At 42.1% G+C, this 25,887-nt stretch overlaps 1 protein-coding gene across 1 annotated transcript in view; it reads left to right on the forward strand.

Moving 5' to 3' along the window:
* DLG1 (discs large MAGUK scaffold protein 1) overlaps nt 1–25,887 on the forward strand; it is a 3,205,960-nt gene that overhangs the window by 1,042,034 nt on the left and 2,138,039 nt on the right. Inside the window, exon 4 of the mRNA XM_044070715.1 lies at nt 18,906–18,959. Within this exon, the coding sequence (XP_043926650.1) occupies nt 18,906–18,959 (54 nt within the window). The remainder of the gene's footprint in view (nt 1–18,905; nt 18,960–25,887) is intronic.

Consider the following 25,887-nt stretch of genomic DNA (forward strand, 5'->3'; position numbering starts at 1 on the left):
ACTGGTTCCATTAGCAAAACTACACATGAGAAGGCTTCAATGGTACCTAAAAAGCATTTGGTCTCAACACAGCAACAACTTGGAGACAATCATACCACTCATTCCATGCCTACAAAAGGAATTCCTATGGTGGGCCTCGGTGAGCCAGGAAAACACAGGTATGTCATTCAAAAAACCACAGATAACACAGACCATGACTACAGACGCCTCAGACCTTGGATGGGGGGGCGCACATGGAAGGCAGGTGTATACAAGGACAATGGTCTCCAAAGGAAACACATCTGCATATAAACCAAAAGGAAATGCTGGCCAGCAAGGCCGTCTAATGATACGGACAGACAACACCACTGTGATGTGGTACATAAACAAGCAGGGGGGCACCCACTCTTACCCCCTTTGCAGACTGACAATGCAGCTTTGGGAGAAGTCACTGAGTCTAAACATCCAGTTACAATCCCAGTTTGTTCCAGGAAAAGACAGTGTGTTGGCGGACAGCCTAAGCAGGAATTTCACAGATCCACACGAGTGGAGGTAACATCCGAAGGCTTTCAGACAACTCACTTCGACATGGGGCAAGCCAGAAGTGGACCTATTTGCCTCTCACCTCAATCATCTTCTACCAAAATTTTGCACAAGGACATACCATCCAAAGGCTTGGAAAATAGATGCCCTTTCATTCAACTGGAACTCCCTAGCAATCTATGCATTCCCACCTCTGCCACTGATGACCTCAGTATTACTAAAGATCAAAGCAGAGAAGCCCAAGGGAATCATAATAGCTCCGGATTGGCCAAGACAACACTGGTACCCACTACTACGGAGCTTATGTCACACCAGGAGGTGGGCCCTCCCTCAGTGGCCTCTACTTTTGACTCAACACAATTTCGAAACACTGCATCCAAACCTTCAGACACTGCAGCTAACAGCCTGGGAGATCCCATAAATAACTTCAGCTTATCTCTCTCCAAGGAAGTTCAGCGGATACTAACAGAGGCTCGAAGACCATCCACCAGAAAGGTTTACTTAGCAAAGTGGAAAAGATTCAGCAATTGGAATACCAGCAAGGGGCATGATGCATCATTACTGAACATCCCACTCATCTTGGAATATTTGGCAGATATGTTACCGAGCGGCCTCTCATATTCTTCAATAAAGATACATGCATCTGCTATTTCAGCTAGATACAACACTGATCCTCCTGTTTTCTCTCACCCCTTACTAAGACAGTTCCTCAGGGGAATCAAGAACATTATGCCACCAAGAAAGGCCCCAGTGCCAGCATGGGACCTCAATTTTGTCTTAGAGAAACTGACTCTACCTCCTTTTGAGCCAGCAGCTTCAGTTGACTTGCAATTTCCCTCATGGAAAACAGCTTTCCTGTTGGCAATTACCTCAGCAAGAAGGGTTTCGGAGCTACAGGCCCTAATGGCAATACCACCCTTTATTATTTTCCACAGAGACAGGGTTTCATTAAGGACCAACCCTACTTTTATGCCAAAGGTGGTATCTAGGGTTTCTCTAAATCAAGCCATTCATCTGCCTGCTTTCTTCCCCAATCCTGAGAATAAGGGGGAAAGACTTTTGCATACCTCGGACATTCATAGACAACTTCGATACTACCTGGACAGAACCAAGGCCAGTAGGAAGTCTGAACAGCTTTTTGTAGCTTACGCCCCTGCAGTCCAAGGAAAAGCAATTTCAAAACAGACTATTTCTAAATGGATTGGACATTGCATCAGATTCTGTTATTCCTTTCATGGGAAGACTGTTCCAGCCTATGTCAGACCACATTCCACCAGAGCTACAGCCACCTCTACAGCATTTTTAAGAGGGGTGCCTACAAAGGACATTCTAGAAACTGCTACATGGAGCTCCGTGCATACATTCTCAAAACACTACAATCTCCCTCTATATTACAGATCCAGAGCAGGCTTTGCTTCGGCAGTCCTGCAGGGTTTGATTGCCACACCATCTCTTTCCTAGAGCATACCTCCTCCCCCAGCTAAGCTATGGTATTCTACCCACATGTTATGACTGCAGTTGCATTCTTGAAGGACATAGTACAGTTTTGTACCTACCATAAATGTAGATGTCCGATAGACATGCAACTGCAGTCAGGTTTTCCCTCCCTCCATACCCCTCTATGCCTAGGGTCCACTCCTATCCCCCTTACTCTTAGCTGGGGATATCTGTTATGGTGTATTTGTTTTATTGCTCATGTATTTGTTTGGAATCCTGTTTTTGTCTTCCAATTTGATTACAGCCTTCCTTGGAGGGCACCTGGCATCTGGGGCAAGAAACACTGAAGAAAATGGCGTTGGCTGATGCTTATGTACTCCAGCCGCTCTGACGTCGGAGAGAAATGCGACATCAGCCGACGTCGGACCCAGACTTTAGAATCCGGCCGACCGAGGGCTGCCTGAGGCAGGACAACCCACATGTTATGACTGCAGTTGCATGTCTATCGGACATCTACATTTATGGTAGGTACAAAACTGTACTTTTGTGTACTGGATTTAATCATAGGGCTCTAGTAGAGCACAAAAACAAACTGAAAGGTTTACTTCACTGCACTTCTTCCTCTGGAGCTTCCTCCTCATCCAAGAAACCTTTGGAGTCTACAAAGGGGGAGATACAGTTGACAAAACTAAAGATTTGATGGAAGCATTCATTAGATTGCTCTCTTCCTTCTCCTTCAGGCTTGCCTCTGCCCAAGGAAATCGTAAACATCAGATCCGACTACTTTCAGATCCAACCTCACCAAAAACATTGGATTCAGCTTCCCATTCAGATCCGACTCGAGCCAAGTCAGAGTCTCCACAAGTAAGATCAGAAGTCTCTCCAGAGCCTGTTACCATCCTTGTAAACACCTTGAAGGGTATCCTGACCACCCTCGACCTCTTCATCCATTAGGTTATCTAGGACCCTAACAGAAGCAGACATTGACAGAATGATGAAAATTTCTCAAAACTCAGATTCAGTTGAAAGTTATTTTGGCTCCATCTCCTGTCAAATCTGTGAGCCTTCCTCCAGTACACACCCAGCTTTTGACTCCTACTCTGATCTGTCCTCTGATTTTGGAGCCTATGGACCCAAAAATTTCTGAGTCTGTATGTGTCCTATCTGAAAGCTTGGCTTTTGACTGCAAAACTTTCTCTGATCCAGATGGCCCCAACTCTGTTGGAACCAGAAGGATATTGGAGCTGTAGCATCAGTGCTGGATCTGGGGGTTTGGGTTCGACTACAATGTTTTCAGAGCTGTCGCTTCTTAGAGCTTTGGTGCTGGACAGCTTGACTCTCTAACAAGGCAGGATCTTGGTGAGGTTGGGTTCTGTTCTGTGCAGGTGGCTTGGGCTCCTCCAGGTCTGAACCTGTCCCCCCCCCCCCATAGCCTCCTCCTTGGATGTAGTGGAGAGTTTTTTTCCACCTCCATGGGAAAGATATCCTTGACCCTCACATGTCCTCCCACTCCTCAGCTGTCTGATGTGGATCCTGAGTCTTTTCATCCTGACCCATTGGGACAGCTAGTCCAGTCAAGCCTGGAGACTGTTCTCATTCAGAGCTCTGCTGGCACTTCAGAGTCCTTACCTGAAGTGTACATGTCGGCCAGGTAACCAACACGAATAACCGCGTACTGCACAAATACTCCAAGATCAAAATGCTGCTACAGCACTTTAAACTTAAAATAAAATTAAGGTTTGACTACTGGAGCAGCATTTTGATCCAGAAGCATACATGTTAAAGGAGGCCATTAGATTTCCCACAGAAGTCTTTAACTGGGAGTGTAGTCCAGGAGGGTCTACTTTATTCCCGCGAAAGCTGAATCGGTCGAATACAATTCACGTGAACCATAATGAGCGAAACGTGAGTACATCGAACGCACTAAACCGCGAAAGTGGAAATATCGAATTTGCATAGTTGGCCCGTCTGCGGAATAGCTCCATAAGGTAAGTATGCGATAGTTACGGACCTTAGGGTTAGGGTATGGGTTAAGGTAAGTGCATAGATAGGTAATTTATGAAAGGTTTAGTGTAGGGTTTTAAGTGTATGTGTGTGGAATGTTTAGTTTGTTTGGGTATAGCTTAGTAGGGTAAGTGTGCGGTAGTTACGGACCTTAGAGTTAGGGAGGGGTTAAGGATAGTTCATAGATAGTTGTGTATGTAAGGTTTAGTGTAGGGTTAGAAGTAGGGCTTTGGTGCTTTACTTTAGGGTTAGAAGTAGGTTTTGGTTAGTGTGTGTGTATTTTTTTTACTGTGTTTCGGTAGGTAGTATGTTGCGAGCGGTGGGGTTGGCCAACTATGAGAGATCGAGATTTCGAATTTCGCGGTTTTGTGCATTCGTATTTGCATTTCGCTCATTATGATTTGCGTGAATTGTATTCAACTGATTCAGCTTTTGCGGCAATAAAGTAGACCCGTCCAACACGCATGGTCTTAGAAGTCAGTCTTTTCATCACTGTTCTAGATACGAGTGCAGTCTTGTTGGCACTGCAGGCATTTCAAGATGTTCTCCCTCTAGCGATGGTTGCTATTCAGATGGACAACATGTCAGTGGCCTGGTACATTAACAAACTGGAGGAACCTGGTCCTACCCCTTATGTCGAGAGGCAGTGTGTGGCAATGGAGGATCTCCTCCGGCCACTTTCTATAGGCAGTGCATGTTCTTGGGAAGTCCAGCATAATAGAAGACGAACTGAGTATTTCCATTTTACTTCCACATGAATGGTCTCTCAGTAGAGGAAATCATAGGTTCATAGGTAGGTACTAGGCTATCGGCCCAAGGGCCTATGTAAGCCTAGCCAGCAAGGTTCCATAGCTTATGCCACCCAAAAAAGTTATTTTCCTGTGCCACTGTCCAGCAGAGAGACTGACGTGATCCTCGGGGTGTATTTCCTATTTCCCATCCACTCATCAAGATTTTTCTTGAGTGCTAATGAAGAATTTTGCATGACATAGATGGGTAGCTTGTTCCAGAGTATAGGGAGTATCTGGGACAGGAATCTATCCCTCCAGCATGTCCTGTTTATTGTGGTGACAAGGTTTAGGTCCCTAGAGCGTGAAGCTCAGAGCGATTGGGATTTCTTTGTGTAGCATGTCCAGCAGCTCTGGGCTTGGCATAGCTTTATATGTTAGGCAGAGATCACCTCGGATTAGGCGATATGCTATGGAGTAAAGCTGGAGTTTTTTGAAGCAGTCAGTGTAGGGCATTTGTTTGAGGCCAGTAATCCTCTTTGTGAGGTACTTCTGTGGCCTTTCCAGCTGCTACAGATGTCTTGTGAGGTACATTCCAAAAGGGGCGTTGTACTCTATAATGGGTTTAATGAGTGACGAGTAGAGGGGAACAATGACCTCTTTTTTTCCTAGATGAGAACCCTTTTATGATGAGGTGTGCCACGTAGAAGGACTTCCTGACTACTGTGGTGATGTGACTATCAAAGGAGAGACTACTGTCCACCTGGGTCCCAAGGTCTCTTAACACGCATTCAGTGTTAAGTAGATTGCTGTCTATGTGGTAGTTCATGTGTACAGAGTTTTTACCAAAGGGGATGACACTGCACTTTTTGGCAATGAGCTTGAGGCCATGGCTCTGACACCAGGCATCTGTCTCAGTGAGACCCTTTTGTAGGATGTCCACATCATTTGGGGACTTGACTATGGTTCCTAGTTTGCAGTCATCTGCGAATTACGTTAGCCAGAGGCCTTCTGTGTTAGCCTGTACTTCAGAGAAGTAGATACCAAACTGGAGAGGTCCCAGGACGGAACCTTGTGGTGGTACTCCACTTGTCACTGCTTTGTGGTCAGATTTGGAGTCTGCAACTTTTACAGTGTGGGTTATGTCAGTGAGCCAGTTGGCAACCCATCTTGTAACGTAGGGATTTATACCTAGTTTAGTGAGTTTAGCTATAATTCCAGAATGGGAGATTGTGTCGAAAGCCTTGGCGAAGTTAATATAGGCTGTGTGAACCACCTTACCCTCATCCATGGCTTTGGTGACTGCCTCAAAGAAGTCTATCAGGTTCAGGAGGCATGATCTGCCTTTCACAAACCTGAACTGGGTGGGATCCAGAGTGTGGAGGTTACCAATGTCTTTGTTTATGGATTCCATGATGATAAGTTCCATGGCCTTGCAGACCAGGCTCGTCAGGCTAGTAGGTCGATAGTTCCCAAGATCAGAGGTGGCTCCCCCTTTGTGGAGTGGGATAACTGTTGCTGTGCTCTTTTGCTAATGGGGCCAACCATGCTACGAATGCTCTGCTTCTCCTCTCAGTTCCCAGCACAGCAGGTAATTCCTGCAGAGGAGTAGTCACTGAGACTGTGATTTATGATTGGTCCCTCAGTCTGCTATTTGCCTTTCCCCCCACCCCTCTTATTCCTTCAGAAAGGGTTTCAGTGGAAGAGCAGTGTAATCCTCATTATGCCATTCTGTCCTCAAGGAGTATGGATCCCCTTCCTGTGGCCTCACTTCGTACATCCTCTGTGGGTGTTGGATCCTTCTCAGGACCTTCTATCTCACCCATTCAGGATACCTCACCCAGATATTAGAGTCCTCAAATTGATTGCATGGTTTCTCCACTTCAGCAATAGCTACACACTACAGGCTTTCTTCCACAGTTTTTCATATCTTTACATCATTACATCATCCCAGAGCGCTTTTACCAGACAGATGTATAAGAGCAAATGGAAAAGGTTTTCTAATTGGTCCCTCTAGAGACAATTTAGACCCCTTTACAGCACCTATTTCTGCTTTTCTTGACTTCCTTGCTTCCATTTCCAATAATGAAGCCAGTTACTTATCAATTGAGGTCCAACTTGTTACCATTTATAACTTTCACTTGGGTGAAAACCATTCCTCTTTGGCCTCTATGAGAATTATGTAAGGCCTTTCTTAAAGGTACCTTTTTTTACTTCAAACTCCTGTTAAGGACCCCTCTCCTCCGTGAGGATTTAACAGTACTTCAAGCTTTGACCCAGCTTCCCCTTGAGCCTACAGCCAAGGTAGATTTACAGCTCTTGTCATGGAAATGTCTTTTCCTGGTCACAATTACATTGACTATGCGAATATCAGAACTCCAGGTGCTTTCTTCCCAGCCACCATATTTTTATAAGGATATGGCATCTTTTGGACTAACCATTCTTTTCTACCAAAGGTGGCATCAGACACAAGTTATCAGCCCGTCCATCAATCTACTTGTTTTCTTAAGACTGTTTATTCACAGAACCAGAGATTTCTATAAATCAGGCCAAGTGTTTTTTCCCCAAAGCTAAATTGGGCAACACAGTGTCTAAACTAACATTAGCTAGATGGCTGATTGCATTTCTCTTGTCTATAAGAATAAAGGATTGACATTGCCCAAACCACCCAAGCCTCATTCCACCAGACATATGGTCACATCGACTGCCTTTTGGCCCAGAGCGTCTGTAGAAGATTTTTGTGCTGCTGCCACATGGTCTAATGCTCATACCTTTATAACTCATTACATATTGGACATCTCATCTAGGAATAGGGCAGTATTTGCCTCCACTGTACTCCAAAGTATCCTTCCTTGAAGACCACCCAGGCTTTCTCTAGCTGGGGACTCTTGTCCCATTGGTTGAGGAGAAAAGACATCCGTTATAAAAGTTATGTACTCACCAAAACTATTCATCTGTATTGTCTGTTTTTTGTCCTCCCATCCTTCATCCCCCTTCCTAAGTTCTTGTCGTGAGCTGCTAACATGGCCTGAGTGGTATTTCTGGTCAGTTTTCTGCATGAGTTCCAGTCTTCTCCTTTTTCTTTATGCTGTAGTTGATGTACAACTTAATTTAGAGTATGCTGATGCCTGAGTATCCTTTGACATATATTGGTAAGCTGACTAGAAGGTAAACTCTATCTGAGGTAATTCAGAAGAAAAGAGGATTGTGGGTAAGGGGAGGAGCTTGAGCTACATAGCCAAAGTCTATAACAAAGTGGCTGATGTTGGATCCAAGACACATCGGTTGAGGAAGGACGAAAACATTTAAAACAGATCCATATTTATGGTGAGTACATAACTTTTACTTTCACTCAAAAGGAATATGTGATTGTTGCTTAAAAAATTAAAAAAGTCAACATTCCTAAAATCCCCAAATGAGTAACAAGCCCCATTTTTGCCACACTGTGGCAACAGGGAGTTCTAAAACTTAGTAGTATAGCTAGAGTGGAGTGAAAGGGGCAAATGGCCCCGGGTGCAAGGCGTTAGGGAGGGCACATGATCAGCCGAGCGTGATTGCTCTCTAATGTAATATAAGCTTTTATTATTTATTTTATTTGACATTTGTTGACTGTGATAGTCTTACTGGGCTATTGCCCTTTTTGAGAGGAGACCCAGGGAGAAAAGCTCCACAGTAATAGACAGAACCAAGCAAATAGAAATTAATATAACAAAGCTATAGCTCTTAGAATTGATAAATTGCATATAATAGTAGTGCAACAGTTTGAGAACATTGAGTTCAGGGATATTTTAACAGCAGTTGGAAATGATTATATACAAGATAGTTTCATGGACACATTGGGAGTACAAGTCATAAGTATAGTCAGGGCTCCACAGAAAATGCAAAGAACAAGCAGTACAATAATGTAGATAATTTATCGTTTGAAGTGATTGATAGTTTTCAATACATCTTAACTGTCTTGTAAATATGTTCTATTTTGTTTCACACTACTAGAGAAGTAGTTGCTAGTATATTCATTTATGCAGGCAGTGGCAAGTGTTTCGAGTGCTTTTATGACATTTTGTAGCTTTGGAATATTTTATGTACTGTGAGAGACTGTGTAGGATTTAGTTGCAGCTAATGATATACATTAGATTTTAGAAAAGATTAAGCAGGAGGAGTATAGTTAGGAAGAATGAGGAGAGAAGGGGAGGGGGGGAGTAGGGTTATAGAGGTGGTTTGTAGGATAGGTGGACAGGAGGGTGAGAGTTTCAATAAGGGTGTTTGCAGCAGCATGTCCAGGTATTTGTTAGAATGTTTTTGCAGGTGGTTTTGAATTGTTGATGGTGATTTACATTTCAAAAAGCTAGGGAAAGCTTGTTCCAGGAGAGGGAAGGAGAGTAGCTATAGAAATTTTGTCCTATTCTTTTTGGTTTGTAAATTTTGATCAGTGCTTATGAGTGTCCTGGAAGGGGTGTGTAGGGATACAAGTGAGGATATGTTTGAACAGAAGGAGGGCTTGTAGAGGATGGAATATATTATTAGTGGTTGGGAGAGTAGTAGTTGGTGGGAAAATTCTAACCAGTTTAGGGTCCTGAGAGTCAGTGGTGGAATTTATAGGTTTTGTTAGCAAATCTGGCAACTTTATTATAGGTGGCTTCAAGTTTAGTTAAGAGAGAGGCCTGGAGGTTGATGAGGATTTGTGAGCTTTAGAAGAGACTAGGTAAAAGGTAAGCATAAGAGAGTGATTCGGGACTCAATAATTAGGAATTTCTGTAAAGCAGACCTAGTTTTTGAATGGTTTTCGTAATGCAGTTGTGCATATTTTCATACTTGAGCTTGTCATCTGCGGTGGAGCCTAGAAACTTAGTATGTGATTCAGCTGTGATTCTGGTATTGTTAAGGGATGAGATAGGAAAAGAGGATTTTAGATGGTTGAGGGCTTTAGGAAGAGAAAGCAAGAGTTTGGTCTTTTTTATTTATTTTTTTTATTATTTAAGATTAGCTGATTATTGATGAGCTGGTTTTCTATGGATTTGAAGGATAGTTCAGTTGAGGGTGTGCAGATCTCAGAGGTTTTTAGAGGTGGTGATAACTGTGGAGTCCTCAGCATATTGTAGGAGAGAAGATTGTGGACAGGACGTGTATAGTAAATTAGTAAAGATATTGAACAATAAGGGACCTAATATTGATCCTTGAGGAACTCCCACCTTGATGGGAAGAGGCGAGGATAGTGAGGAAAGCCATTTAACATATTGCTGTCTGTCAGAGAGGTAACTAGCAAACCAGGAGATAGCTGAGCTAGAGAGTTTTAGGTCTGAGAGTTTAGCAAGAAGCAGGGGCTGGGTGACTGTTGAACACTTTGGACAGGTTTAGGAAGAGACAGGAGACAAGTTTGTTGTATCTAGCTAGTGAGATAGTGAAAGAAATAATGGCTGTAGAGGTACTGTGGTTGGGACGGAAGCCATGCTGAGTGGTGGTAAGTACGTTTTTTTTAATTAGATAGTCCAGGATTTATGTACACATTTCTGTAGGATTTTTGAGAGAGGGGACAGAATTGCATTTGGCCTGTAGTTGGAAAGTTCAGTGGAGTTACCTCCTTTATGAATGAGTAAGGTATAGAATTGTTTCCAGATAGAGAGGGTACTTTGGATTCAGTTATAGAGCAGTTGATAAGAATGGAGAGATGAAAGGCTTGAGAGTTGGCAGCTCTCTTAATGAAGAGTGGAGGAAGGTTGTCAGCAGGTGAGGTGCAGGGTTTCATTTTGAAAAGCAAATGTTTTATACAGCTTGTAGATACTGGTTTTAGAGACAAAGGGCTGTTTTGTTTAGGGGAGGTGGGGGGTCAGGAGAATTTACAGAGTTTGAAGTTTGCTTGAGTTTAGTAATGGTAATATGAAGTAAGAGTTACATATGGATGCAGTTTCTTGGGGTGTATCATTTGGGCAGGGGTTTGCAGTGTAGGAGTTTCCTGGGTGAAGTATGTGATTTATGGCATTCCAGAACTTTTTTGGGTTAGTTGTTTGTGTGGTTTGGGGTTTATTGTAGAAATTTTTTTAATCCCTTTTAATGTTTTTTTGGTAAGGTTACGTAGTTCCTTGTATGCTTGTAGATGGGGAGGGGAATTTGTTTGTGCATGTTTTTCTTGCAACATCTCTTTTATGTATTAGAGAAGCATGTATTTTGTGTTAGCCAGGGGGAACTGAGAGATTTAACTCTAACAATGCATAGGGGGCAAGAGAGTTTAGTATGTTTAGAAACATGAAATTAAATTTTTGTATTGCTTCATCAACAGTTAGTTGAGTTAGGAAGGGCCAGTCTGTATTTTAAGTTTAGAGTAAAGCATTGAGTGTTATCAGGACAGAAGTTTGAGAGTCTGTGATATTATTTGTATTTGTGAGGTCTGGTGTGATGGGGGAGAATTTGAATACTCTGGTGAGTGTTCACCGAGGGAGTCAGGTAATGATTCAGGATAATGGTATTTGTGTGGGTTGGATACTAGCATCCAGTCAATAATTGAACTGGAATTTGTCAGTTTATTGGTACTGGTGTGAGTGGGGATAATTTGGGAGAAGCCATGCAGATTAATAAAGGAGCTGGGGCTGTTTGTGGTGAGTGATAGCCAGTTCATGTTGAAGTCTCCAGTGTTGACGTCTACAAGGGTAATAGTTTCATTGGAAGTGCGAGCCAGGAGAGGTTTTGTTCTAGTTGAGTGAAGTTGCCCCCAGGAGGTAGATATAGTGCAGCAAAAGTTGAGTATTGATTGCTGATTTTGCATTTGGTAGCTAGTTGTACAGCAGGGGAAAAAGGGGGAGAGTGAGATAAAAGGGATAGGGTGATGTGCTGAGAATAGATTATAGCAATGCCACCACCTTTTTTCTTTGACCTATTGAGATGTAGGATGTTAAGTTCAAGGGGGAGGAATTCATTGTCAGAATTATGGGGTCTGAGCCAGGTTTCAGTGAGTAATTATAATAAGAGAATGGTGTACCATCCAAGCATGAAAATCACTTTGTTGAGTATGCTATGTATGTTCATAGAGCATAGTGATAAATGTTTATTTGGTGGTTTTTGCGGGGATACATCAGGTTGTGTGGTGAAAGTTTTTGTATAGAGGAGGGAATTTGGTCTTTGGTTAGGATGAATGTCACCAGAAAGAAGCAAGGTGTTGGTAGGGTAGGTTGAGAGAGGGAGAGGTGATAGTAATATTTTGTTTTGGGGATGAAAGAGGTATTGGGATAATTCGGATTTTAGGTAAAGAAGAGTTTGTTGTAGGGAAGACAAAGGGAGAAATTTTGATTGTGTATTGTGATTTAAAGACTGGTGTGTTATGAATAGAGTTTTGATGGAGGTGGAGTGGCTGTATTTGTGTTACAAGCAGAGGGGTTATAAAGTAGAAAAGTGGAGTGTACAGAGAAGTGTTGGTAACATGATGTAGTACAGATGGGTTGGAATGTAAGTGGAGTAGGGTATGTACAATAAAGTTTTAAGATATAGAATGCCTGTTATATTCAGCTAAGGAAATAGGTTAGTATTTTAGGATTTTCAATAGATTTATCTGGAGATAAGTGTTAATTAAGGAAGTCTGTAGCAAAAGTAGTGATTTGGGGAATGAAGGGTAGGTTAAGGGGAATAGTGTATTCTAGCTAATGTTATTGCTACTGTTAGGAAGTTGCACGTAAGGGCTGGTAATGAATGTTGCCTTATAGGGGAGTTTTGAATAGTATTTCAGGGATTTTGAGGGGAGGTGTGTTTAAGGAGTAGCATTCAGAGTGAATGAGAGGGGGTGTTAAGGGATCATTTATTAGGTAAATATGATGGGTGGTTGGGAAGTAGTACGGTGGAGTCCAAGGTAGCTTGTGATTGGCTAAGAGTGAGAGGAATTGGGGGTACTCTAGTAGGTGGGGAAAATGTGGTTAGCAATAAATGTGATGTTTTCAGGGGTGGGTGGAAATGGGGGTAGGGTAGAGGAGCGAAGGTAGCCCAAGCTTAGCGAGGGCAAATGGAGCGGGCTGAGCCTGTCTTAGCAGATCAACCAGGAGAAAGATGATCAGTAAGTTCAGCTATTTAGGTTGAATTTAGAGAGAGTGAAATAAAGTCAGTATTGCATTTGTGGTCAAACATGAGCACTGTAGTACTCTGTCTAAACTGTAGCAACAGCTTTGCTACATTTGTAGCTAACATTTTTCTACCGTTTAAAAGAAAAATGTTTTTTTTAACAAAATATTTTAAAGGAAGGTTGGGGACAGGGCACAGCAACGGACCCTGAATAGATGGGACTGGAGGGTGTGGGAGGTTTATCATGCATCTGGCCATCTGGTTGGTGTGCCAGTAGAAGGAATGTTTTTTGCTTGATCAGCGAAACGCCTTTTTTTTGTTCTTCATTTGAAGAGCTGATGGTGTGAGGTGCTAATTGAAACAGCTACACTTCTGCTAAAACTGAAGCTGTACAAGATGCAATTTTCTTAATTCCATTGAGTTTGTTAGTAAATTGATGGCCTTGCACATTGATTCTGAAGGTTTTTTCCCCAATGGAGATCTCAGTTAATGTATAGTTATAGCACATGATTTAAGTAAACTTTGGTTCAGTAGTTATGTAGCAGAAAGTTATTTTATGCTGACACAAGTATTAATTTTTTTGGCTAAGTGTCTGAATGTGGTGCTAAAAACATTTTTTTTTTTTATGTTCAGTGACAAATATTTCAAGGAAATCAAAGTTGCTGTGGGTAATGCAGTTGACCCCAAGTTATGTAAACATTGTTATGGCACATTTGCAATAATCCCCTTTTCAGGTTTATGATATAATTCTGCTTTACATATATATTTTGTTATGTTTATAGTGGCAAGGTTAGGGATTTGTCTTTTGTCTATGATACCTGGAAATCCTCCAGCATCTTTTTAAAGCAGAAGTTTTCCCATTGTTGGGAATGTATTCATTTTTTGGATATCATGGTTATGAAGTAAATTCACAATAACACACACCAGAGGTATTTATAGAAAAAAATGACTAGTTCTTTTTTGACACAGTCATATGCATTACCATATTTCAGAATATGGTAAAGGGACAGATGTGATGAGGGCTATTAGATTTACTGTTAACAAATAAGATTTTGCACCAGAAATTCAGCAATGTAATTTCATTCAAGAAATGGCTGTCCCACAAGTTTATTTCATGAATGTGAACAAGAAGTTTGACTAGGGAGGATATTGTGTTAGCCTATGGCTAAAAGAAAAGTTGGCATCAGTCATTATTGGCCGTTCAAGGATGTCCATCTAGCCTCACCCCCTTTTTCCCATTTTTGCACATGGGGTCGGGGTGTCACTTCAGCAGTGACAATCATCTTGAGCCAAGGTTTACACGGCTGGGTGGCTAGTCCTGCTGCGGTAGTTCATCTGTACCACTCGCACGCACACACACTTGACTTGCACCTATGGCTAATTATGTGTGTCCAATCTACCTACCATTTATAGAGAATTAACTTTCATACTGACTTATAGTTTGGACTACCCCATTATCAGAGAGGTAGTTGCACAGAGTTGGAAAATTTTAGTGGCCAAAGCTGAAGTTGGGGAATATAATTGGTAAGAAACCATTGTTTGCTTAAAAAAGGCAACATAAATACAGTAAAGGAAGTTATTCATGCAGTTCCTTCAGTCTGTGCAGGTTTGTGGCAAATGTTCAGCATGTTTTTATATTCATTAATAAAGAACATACCAAGCCCATAGTTATTTTAGTTGCAAATAAGAGTTGTTCATTGTATTGTTTGTATAAGCTGAAACACATTCTTTACTGCAAGGCAAACAGTGTTTAAGAAAAAATATATGAACGCTTATGCAATAACGGGCAAAGATGACAAGAATGCTTTATATAAATATAACATTGGTCTGTGGCCTTTTCAGAAGGTTTTTATTTTATGTGATAGATGCAGTTAAAGATGACATATAGGTTCTTACTAGGCTAATGGCCATGAAGGTCTTTATAAGTCTAGCCGTGCAGCCCAACCAGTTTTGTCCTTGACTACCTTGGACACCTTTATGATGGAATGTTAATAAAGAGGTAGCTAAGGGTTATGTGGAGGGGTGTATGCTAGTCGGGGATTAATTTACTTATTGTCGACCTCCATCCATCAGAGACATGGGAGCCAGGCCATGGGTAGATATGCGATTTCCCATCCAGTGGTTAAAGTTTAGTTTGACTAGTGTCAGGAATGAGCTCTACTCCAAAGTGAAGGGATGTTTTGACATAGATATTGGACTTTCTGGTACATTCTGTTTGTGTTACATGCAAAGTTTAGGTGCTTGGATCCTAGTGTTTCTGGTGCTGTTCGTTTTGTGGAGGTCTGAGAGATCCATCAGAGCTGGATCTGAAGATGCTTTATATTCCAGGCATAGATTGCACCTCTGTAACCTGTAAGGGATGGAGTACAGAGGTAAGACCTTAAGGTGATCTTTGTAGGATGGAGTGTTCATACCCTAGATTCTCCTGGTTCGGAATCTGATAGGGCATTCCAAGTGTTGGCACTGCCTTGTTAGGTGGGGATAGTATATTGAAAGATAGGTCTGATAAGGGCTGAATAGTGTGGTACTATAATTTTCTTGGGCCTGGATGCCATACTTTTGCTTATGAGTTAGGTGACATAGAATGATTTTTGTACTGTCTTGGCTATGTGTTGGTTGAAGGCCAGATTTCTGTCTTGTGTTCCCAGATCCCTAACTACTGGACCAACTCTCAAGGGTGTTTTATCAATGGAATAATTAATAAGCTTGGGTGGACAATTTCCCAAAGGGCACTATAATTAATTTCTTCACAATGATTTTTAATCCAAAGCTTTGGCATGAGTGATTTGTTTGTATTATACCCTCTTGTAGGATGTCAGTGTCTTGGGGTGAATTTATGATAGCTCGTAGTTGGCAGTCATCTGCGAACTTGTGAGCCAGAAGCCTTTGACTTTAGCTTTGACTTCCAAGAAGTAGATGTCAAACAGGAGCAGGCCCAACTTAGAGCCCTTGGATACTCCACTGATGACCATCTCCTGGTGGTGGTGGCCTCACCAATTCTAACTTCCTGGGTCCTGTCTGGAGCCAGCTAGCAATCCAGCAAGTTATGTAGGGATTTATGCCTGTTTCTCCCCGGGCCTCCGCTGAAAACAGGATCTGTGGAACCTAGTCGGACTTTCCCGGTCAACAAATGTTAAATAAATAAAATAAAAAAAAAAAAAAGTTATTAGAATTTGTCAGTAATACCCAAGTGGGGTATTGTTTCAAATGCCTTGACCAGGTCATGGCTGGAGGGTACACACCATATACGAGGGAGACTTTGCCAGTGTATTTATTATTGAGTGTCTAAGTGGCAGGCTGTTGAATGCCACAATATAATGCCTGGTCTCAATGGCCATATTAATTTTAAAGCAGTTTTGAAAAAGGATAGTAAGCATTAGATTTTATTATATTTATAATAATGCTTTTGTATTATCTGTGTTTAAGTAACTTAAAGATTCCTATGAAAGGTTATGGTGGAAAGGTACTCTGCTTTTATACCCGGATGTTACCTGTTTTGTCACGATTACTGTCACATTCTTGATGCTATTTAGATGGGTAGGATGTCCTTTAAACCAACCCAAAGATGTCTCCTTGAAATACAGAAGGACTTATTAGTGGATTTATGATTTTATTCTGGCTTTATTAAACTCTTTCTTCTTCCTGTATTAGTTTTTTGGTAATAAAGCCAAAACAAATCTTAGTTTATTTGCTAAAATATGTGCTAATAGTTTTGTGTATAAGTTTGTAAGTGCAATTGACTTGTAGTCCATTGGGTCATTAATATGTGTATTAGAGTTTGGTAATAATACTGTTTAAATTGAATAATAAGATATAAATCATATATATGCATTTCCAACTTATATTTAAATAGTATGACACTTGAAAATTTTATTAAAACTTCCATACAAAACTGGAGAATTGCCTTCGGTTTGAAGTACTTAGAGTTTTAAAACTTTAATGTATTGGAACTTGTAACTGTTCTTGTTTACTTGAAATTGTTTGTTTTAATTGTCAAGGTAGGACAGTAAACTCTGTTAACTGGCACCCACGGGGATTGGTAGATGCCGGATAACTGTAGTCTCTGGTTGCTTGAGTTACTATTAAAAATAAGCTTAACTAGTACTGTACGCTATGCTATTTGTTTGGTTTGAAATTGTTCTTAGGTTGGGGGGAGAGAGAGTTTATTCCTACCTTTCTTTTTAAAACTCTAAAAACGTAAGGTATGTTTCTGCAGGGGACGGAAACAGAAAGTGCAACACGTGAAAATTGTACTGTATTTCTTCAATGTTTTTTTTTTTTTTTTTTCTGGTTGCCTGAGTTCTGGTTAACTGAGAGTTTACTGTAATATATAAATTTAGTGCTACTGTCATAATGGATAATTTGTGAAAAGCTAGTAGAAAACAATGTAGCATGTTCAGCATTAACACTTTTCTTTTGCCTTTTCCCAAGTGTAAACAGTAGCTGAATGTTTAGTAACAAGTTAGTAATTTTTTTTAAAAATTGTTTGTCCTTGCTGTACTTATGTAAAATTTTTATTTTTTACCTTTTTAGGGGGCTTTATTGCTTCCCTCAGGACATTGCCTCTCTACCTTAAACCCTTTGGCTATTTGTTCTTGCAGATCTGAAGCAATGTATTTCTGGTTTAGATGAAAGATCTATGTCTCAGTCATTCCTGTCCTGGGAATCCCTATCAGCTGTCTGTTCCCCTGCAACCGTTGGTTGGGAGGGAGCTGGCCATCTTGCTGGGATTGCCCTGTCATCTTCTGTAGTGCACTTCCCTTCACCAATGTGGCTCTTCTGAGCCTGCAATCGCTGTCTCCCGGTGGGAAGCATGTCTCCACACACCATTTCCCCTTGGTTGTATATTACAGATGCACTAATAGCACAAGCCTGATCCGTTTGTAACTCCACTAGGTGAGCATCTCATGCTTCTGATGTGTATCGCATATGAAGAGCCAGAACTGCTGCTGTTCCCCAGTGTGGGTGAAGCAGCATAAACCTCTCACCTCTTCCCCATCTCCTGCTAGCACCCAATCAAAAGCTCCAAGAGCTGGTCATTATGTAATTAGACTTTCTGCATTAATTGAGTCTAAAAGTTTAAAATCTACATTGAACGTGTAATGAAAGAAGTGAGAAAATTCAGTTCTGCAGCAAAATTGTTTGAATAGCAACAGAGGTCTTATTCACCAAAATTGGTTGTGGCATCATAGCTAGTGAAACTAAAAAGAAATATCTGTGACTATTATCTGTTGGTGGTAGTATAACATGAAAGTTTAATTTTTTTTTGTAGGAAAATATTGGGAGTACCTCAGTCATTTCAAAAGCCTTACAAAAGTTTGTAGCTGCTTTTTTAAAATTTGTATAATTTTAGAGGTTCATTTTCCATCTTGTCCCAATTCTTATACCACATTCCTATGTCCCTCTATAGTACAGTAGTAGTTTACAGAATTTGTGTAGTTAAACTCAAATTTGTAAACATAAGGATAACCCCCCCACACCACCACCACCAGTCAGTCAGTTCATTCCCCGTCACTTGGGTGAGGGTCAGTCAGGAGGAATGGATCATGCCTCTAGCCATTGTCTTTATAGGCTGTAGCAGAATGTCGGATATTTTAAGGCATGTTGTATGATACTGGGTAGTGGTACTGGAGTTACTTGATGTATCTGGTCATCACCCACTTTGATGAGTGATTAGGGGTTTTCATGTTTAATGTTCAATCAGAGAACAGAATTGGAATGGACCTCTTAACTCCTACATGTGCATGTCCTTCAAGTAAGAATGGACAGTGAAGGTGAGACAAGGTGGATACATTTTCCTTCCATCATGAATCATATTTTATAATGACTGTAGCAAACCACTTTTTACACTGCATTAAATCAGTAGTAACATTGACAATGCTATGAAATTAGAAAAACGTCAAATGCAAAATGGGGAGAAACTTTTCTGAAGTTGACAGATCTATAATTGTACTAGTTTACCTCTGCAGGATACTGAGAGGTGCTGGTGTTCAGCATACAAAGGAGAGCAGTGCTATCTAGTAAACTTTTTTTCTTACTCTCATTTTCAAAAAGATTGAGCATATGCATGCTTATTTATGTATTTATTGTTGAAAAATTAAACTTACAGTTGACTGCTATAGACATTTCTTGCTTTAAGAGAGAGTAACCGTTAAATTTTGTCTTTTTTTTCACAAGGCCAATCCTCCTCCTGTTGTGGTGAATGCAGATAGCTTGGATATTCCACCTTATGTAAGTAACTACTTAATTCATAAGTCATTCATCGATTGTATGGGAGAAAAATGACTTTCTCAGCTCTTTTTCAGCTAAAGGGTTAGTTGATAGTATGATAATAGTATGATAATCTGGTATCATATTCTTCACACCTGTATCATAGTAGAATACTAGGCTATCAACCCAAGGGGACTTATTCATGCCACCCCTCCCAAAAAAATTGATATGTGTTGGTTTCCAAGGCTTTTGTAGGGGTATATATACTGTAGCATGGGTGGCCAGGCATTTACAAGCTTCCTCTTTGTAATAGTGATATAGGTGGCAGATTATGGTTCGCCATCCACTGATCCAGGTTTAGCTTGGAAGAAGTACAGAGATGAACTTGTTTCACATGGATGAGAGGCCTGTTTCAGAGAGGGGAAAACGTCTGAGACTTGTGCCTGACTCTCTAGCATGTCCAGTTTATGTTGTAGGCAAAGTGTAGGTCCCTGGATTGTGTGATGATGTTCATTGTGTTTCACTGTTGCAGTCATTACACTTGGGTTATCCTGCTGGCAGGCTACCCGCAGTCGGCCTGAATTCCAAAGTCCTAGTCCGGCGTCGGTTGCTGTCGCCTCTTCCCTGACGTCAGTGCGCCAGGGGTATATAAGATGCAGCCGACGCCATTTTCTTCAGTATTTCTTGCCACGCGGTGCCCGAAGCAAAAGCAGTTCGCAAGTGCCGGTCGGCCGACTCCTCAGATTTTCGAAATTTAATTTCAGATCCGAAGTCTTCAGTAAAGCTAAGTACCCCATTGGGGAAACTTGTTTCTTGCTCCAGACCAATGTCAGAAAAAGTTAACAATTGTATTTCTTGTGGGAAGCAAATACCTCATAAGGATTTTCATTCTTACTGTATTCCTTGCCTAGGCCCTGACCACAACGTTGCTAGTTGTCGGTTTTGTGCTAGATTTAACCAATGCACTATTAAGCGTCAGTACGATTTTGTCATTTCATTACTTTGGCCGAAGGTTTAGCTATATAATGCCGTCGGAACAGCCGATGACCAGAATTCATAAAAAGCGCAAGGAAAAAGAAAAGGACAGGCATCCGAGGTCCAAAACCGACAAAGCCTCTTCTAGGCCAGTCGCCGGTTCTCATTGAGGTGCTTTCGCAGCCCCTGACACCCGCTACCTCAGAGCCACAGGCCGCCTCCGGCTCCCACGTGGAGACAACTAGGCCTCTGAATACTCAAGGTATTGGGCCTTCGGAAACTAATCCCTCAGATGGGTCCGGAGCTGCTGAGCAGGCATCTGCTTCTGAGGGTGTTTTCAGACCTACACAGCTTTATATCAAGCCAACTTCAGCATCCAAGACAAAGTCTAAAACAGCTTTAAAGACAAGGAAACAAGTACAGCATTCTCCAGGACAGACTTCCATGCCTAAGAAACAGTTGCTCAAAATGGCCAAAGACCTAATTACTTTGATCAGGGGTTCCCATCTCCCTCCTGATAAGAGGCCTAGGCAAGACACTGAATGTGATTCCTCTGATCAGGTTTCCATTTCCTCTGACTCCTCTTCAGAACAGGGATACTCTCTTCCTCCCTATGAGGATTCTAATGCTGAAAAATCTATTTCTGCAGCTTCTCCTCCTGAGGATTATTCCTTTTGGGAAACCCTGCATACCATGAGGGAGCATTTCCACTGGGAGAGCCAAGATTACCCAGAATCTAAGAAAAGGCTCAGAGACTTTCTTCTACTACCTCAGCACAGACCTCTTGCTATTCCAATTGTTCTAGACATTGTAGATGATGTATTTTCAGAGTCCGGACTGTCTCCCGACTCTTTACCTCCTCCACCTGTTAAGCCAGACAGATACTACAGGGTTCCAGATTCTCATAAATTGCTATATAAAAACCCTGCTGCTGACCCAGAAACTGTATCTCAGGGTCCCAAAGGGGTCAAGGCCTCTACTGCAAAAAACCCTGTCCCCTCAGATAGGGATTCAAGGGCACTGGACAGATGGGGGAAAAAGTTTATACTTCTGCTGCATTGGCTGTAAGGGCTTTAAATTGTCAGTTTCATATGCTTAAATATCAGCAATACTTAATGTCATTGCTAAAACAGAAAATGTTGACAAATTCTGAATGTTCTGAGAACAAGGAAATGCAGGCTTTATTGCATGCAGCTGAACAAGTGGGAAAACATACTTTGCAATGTGATTTTGATTCACTGGAGGCCTCTTGCAGGGCCGCTGTTACAGGTTCTGTCATTAGAAGGCATGCTTGGTTAAAGGAACAGAATCTGCCTGATCATGTTAAAGCAAAATTATTGGATGCTCCATTACAGCATGACACTTTGTTTGGTGTTAAGGCAGAAGAGGTGTTGAAGAAAATGGAGGATAAAGCTAAATCTATGCAGACAGTAAAGGATTTTTTACAGGTACAGCCACCCAGATTTAGCAGGAACTGTCCTAAGAATTGGTCCTTTCCAGTGTCAGACAGGCCACAAAGAGGCAGATGCAGACGCCCTAGAGGCAGACAACAGCCCCAGGGTTCATACAGGCCCAAACAATGGGGTGCTTCTACCTCCAAAAGCAGAGAAGACAAATCACAGCCATATAGGAAACACTCCCAATGACTTCCCTCTGCCAATGCCAAGCACTTAACTTTTGGCAGCACCCTTAGGGGGAAAGCTAGCACTTTTTTCACAAAATTGGCACATGATCACTCAGGACAAATGGGTCTTAAATATAGTCTCTCAGGGCTACAGGTTCCACTTTCACACCCTTCCAAAGGCAAAAGGTATGCCAGACCTGCCACACAATCAATGGCAGAGGCACAAAAACAAGTTTCACCTGTCATGGACATGAGGGCTATTCAGCCAGTACCACAACAAGAGCAGGGACAAGGATTTTACTGAAGACTTTTCTTAGTATCAAGAAAGGATAAAGCCTGGAGACCAATTCTGGACCTGTCTATTCTAAATACTTTTCTGGACGTTCCAAAATTCAGAATGTTGATTCTGCAGCAGCTTCTGCCCATGCTGGGCAAGAAGGCTTGGCTTGTAACTTTGGACCTCAAAGAGGCATACCTGCATGTCCCAATCAGACAATCTTGCAGAAGATACCTCAGGATTCATAACTGGCTCAATGCACTACCAATTCTCTTAACTGTCCTTTGGCTTCTCTACTGCGCACAGGGTCTTTACAAAATGCCTGGCACCAGGAATTGCATTTTGCAGACAAAGAGGAATTCAAATATATCCCTACTTGGACGACTGCCTTATTCAAGCAGAAACCAAAGACATTCTACTAAAGCATCTGGAGCTTGTAAAAAGATAACTAATTTGCCTAGGGTACACAGTAAACAAAAAGAAATCAAAACTAGTACCCTCTCAAGAGATAATATTCCTGGGTGCAAGCTTAAATACAACTGCCCAGATGGCTTATCTCACGCCAGACAATCAAAGGCAACTGACTTCTTACTTCGAAAGCATGGCAACAAAGACCCAGTTATGTGCAAGAAAAATTCTGCAGGCTCTGGGCTACATGGCATCCTGCATTCTGCTAATTCCGTATGCAAGACTGCATATGAGGAAGGTACAATGGTATCTAAAAAGTGTTTGGACTCAACATTGCCACAGGCTGGAATCATTAATTTCACTCATTCCATGCTGCAACGGGAGTTTCGATGGTGGGCACAGGCCTGTCACCACAACAAGGGACAGCCATTCACTTTACCCACAGCCAGGCAAACACTAACAACAGATGCATTAGATTATGCCTAGGGGGCCCACATGGCAGGAAAATGTATTCAAGGCACATTGCCTGCAAGCCAAAGCCATCTTCACATCAATCAAAAAGAGATGCTAGCTGTACAAAATGCCCTGACAGCCTTCAAGTACCTACTTCATCCAGGACAACTGCTGATAAAGACGGACAATACTACAGTCATGTGGTACATAAACAAGCAGGGAGGCACACATTCTTACCCCCTGTGCAGATGAGCCATGATTTTGTGGAACGCAGCATTGACTTACCAAGTACACCTGCAAACAGAATTCCTGCCAGGAAAAACAAATGCTCTGGCAGACGAACTAAGCAGAAACCTCATGGATCCTCACGAGTGGAAACTAGATCCACAAATCTTCAACATAACAAGGAAATGGGGATGCCCAGGCATAGATCTATTTGCCTCCCCCCACAACTGCCAACTACAGAGATTCTGCACAAGGACTTATCACAAACAAGCATGGAAAGTGGATGCTTTGTCATTCAGCTGGAACAACCTTACAGTATATGCCTTTCCTCCACTGCCTCTCCTCCCCAAGGTACTCCTAAATGTCAGCCAAGAGAAGCCACAAATTATACTGATTGCCCCGGATTGGCCACGCCAGTACTGGTACTCAATCCTAAGGAGCTTGTCTCAAGGCCCAGCCTGGACATTGCCTCAAATTTCTCATTTACTGACCCAACAAAACAATCAGATTTTGCACAGCAAACTCAGAACCCTAAATCTGGCTGCATGGTGGATAGTGTAACCATTCAGAATACATCTCTCTCTAAAGCTGTTATGGATGTTATTTTGGAGGCCAGAAGGCCCAGCACCGAGAACATCTTATGCAGAAAATGGAAGAGATTCTGTGCTTGGAACCAGGCACAAGGAAATGACACGCTTGTTCCAAATATTCCTCAGATTTTACAATACCTAACTGAGGTGCTGGACAAAAGCCTATCCTTCTCATCAATTAAGATCCATGCCTCTGCCATTTCAGCTCATTACAATACGGACCCACCTATTTTTTCACATCCATTGCTTAGGCAGTACCTCAGAGGGGCCAAAAACATAAGACCTCCAAGGAGAGCACCAATACCTGCATGGGGCCTCAATTTTGTCTTGGAAAAACTCACACTGCCTCCTTTTGAGCCAGTCAATACAGCCGAGATAAAATTCTTATCATGGAAAACAGCTCTGCTCCTAGCAATAACTTCAGCAAGAAGAGTCTCAGAGTTACAGGCATTAATGGCTGTGGAACCTTTTATTATCTTCCATCAGGACAGGGTTTCTCTAAGGACAAATCCAACATTTATGCCTAAGGTAGTGTCCAGTGTGGCTCTTAACCAGACTATTGATTTGCCTACATTTTATCCAAACCCACAGAATAAAGGGGAGAGACTTTTGCATTCTTTGGACATACACAGACAGCTAGGCTTCTACTTGGACAAAACTAAAGTTTTCAGAAAGACTGAGCAACTTTTAGTAGCATGTGCTGCAGGATCACAAGGAAAGGCTATCTCAAAGCAGACTATTTCAAAATGGATAGGACACTGCATTTGTTTCTGCTATTCACAACATGGCAAATCAGTGCCTAAGGGCATTAGACCACATTAGACCAGGGCAGCAGCCACCTCAGCAGCCTTCCTCAGAGGAGTACCAACCAGGGATATTTTGGAGGCTGCAACTTGGACTTCAGTGCACACTTTTACTAAGCACTACCACTTACCTCTTTACTCTAAATCCAGAGCAAGCTTTGCCACTGCAGTTCTGCAGGGCCTCATAGCCACTCCTAATTCTATTTAGACCCAGCCGCCCAACCTCCGCTTTTGGATTCAACTCAAGTGTAATGACTGCAACAGTGAAACACGATGAACATAGTACAGTTGTGTACCTACCATAAATGTAGATGTTTTAGTGTATTCACTGTTGCAGTCCAGGTTACCCACCCACAATCCCCCTTTCTTTGCTGGGACTTATCTGTACTTCTCTATTCTATACAACCTATGTGGTGTATTTGCTTGTAGATGAAGGTAATGTTTATTTTAGTGCATGCTTTTTATAAGCAATGTTTTTAGCCTACCTTTTTGGGAGCACCTGACATCTGGGGCAAGAAAATTGAAGAAAATGGCAACTAACGTCAGGGAAGAGGCGACAGCAACCGATGCCGGACCAGGACTTTGGAATTCAGGCTGACTGCGGGTAGCCTGCCAGCAGGATAACCCAAGTGTAATGACTGCAACAGTGAATACACTCTAACATCTACATTTATGGTAGGCACACAACTGTACTTTCTTCATGTTTCACTGTTGCAGTCATTACATTTGGGTTATCTGCCTGCAGGTAGCCCTCAGCCGGCCTGAATATCAAAGTCTTGGATCCCTGTGTCGGATGCTGTCCCTTCTTCCATGACGTTAGGTCGTCAGGGGTGTAAAACATGCAGCTGACACCATTACATCAGTCTTTCTTGCCGTGCGGTGCCCGAAGCAGAAGCAGTTCGCAAGTGCTGGTTGGCAGACTCCTGAAATTTTCGTTTTCGAGTTTCAGAACCGAAGTCTTCAAAAAAGCTAAGTACCCTGTTTGGGGATCCTTTTCCTTGCTCTAAACTGATGTCAGTAAAAGTTAACAATTGTATTACCTATGAAAAGCAAATACCTCATAAAGATTTTCATTTGTACTGCATTCCTTGCTTAGGCCCAGACCACGATGTCCCTCGCTGTCGGTTTTGTGCCTTATTCAACCCCCGAACTATTCGTCGTTGGTTTATTTTTGTTGCAAATTATTTTGGTACTCAGTTTAACTATCCAGAAATGGCTTCGGTAAGCCATCTGACTACCGACATTCTGAAAAAACTTAAAGATAAAGACAGAGACAGACCGCATAGGTCCAAAGCTGTCGACGCTTCCATTAAGCTAGTCACCAGTTCTCTGGTACTCAGTGAGGTGCTTTCGCAGCCCCTGATGCCTGCTACTTCAGATTCGCAGGCCCTCTACCGAGACCCATTCGGAGTCCGGTATGCCGCAAGATGCTTCTTCGACCATGAAACCTGCGGATATCTCTACCTTGAATGGGTCCGGAGCCGCTGTGCCGGCACCGGCTTCTGAGGGTGTATTCAGGCCTACTGACTTGCACTTCAAATAGGTGCCATCTTCTTCTTCAAGGCCTAAAACTTAACCCACACCTAGAAAACCG

Source organism: Protopterus annectens, chromosome 4.part1 (genome assembly GCF_019279795.1).
Source record: "Protopterus annectens isolate FY-2018-M chromosome 4.part1, PAN1.0, whole genome shotgun sequence".
Lineage (NCBI taxonomy): Eukaryota > Metazoa > Chordata > Ceratodontiformes > Protopteridae > Protopterus > Protopterus annectens.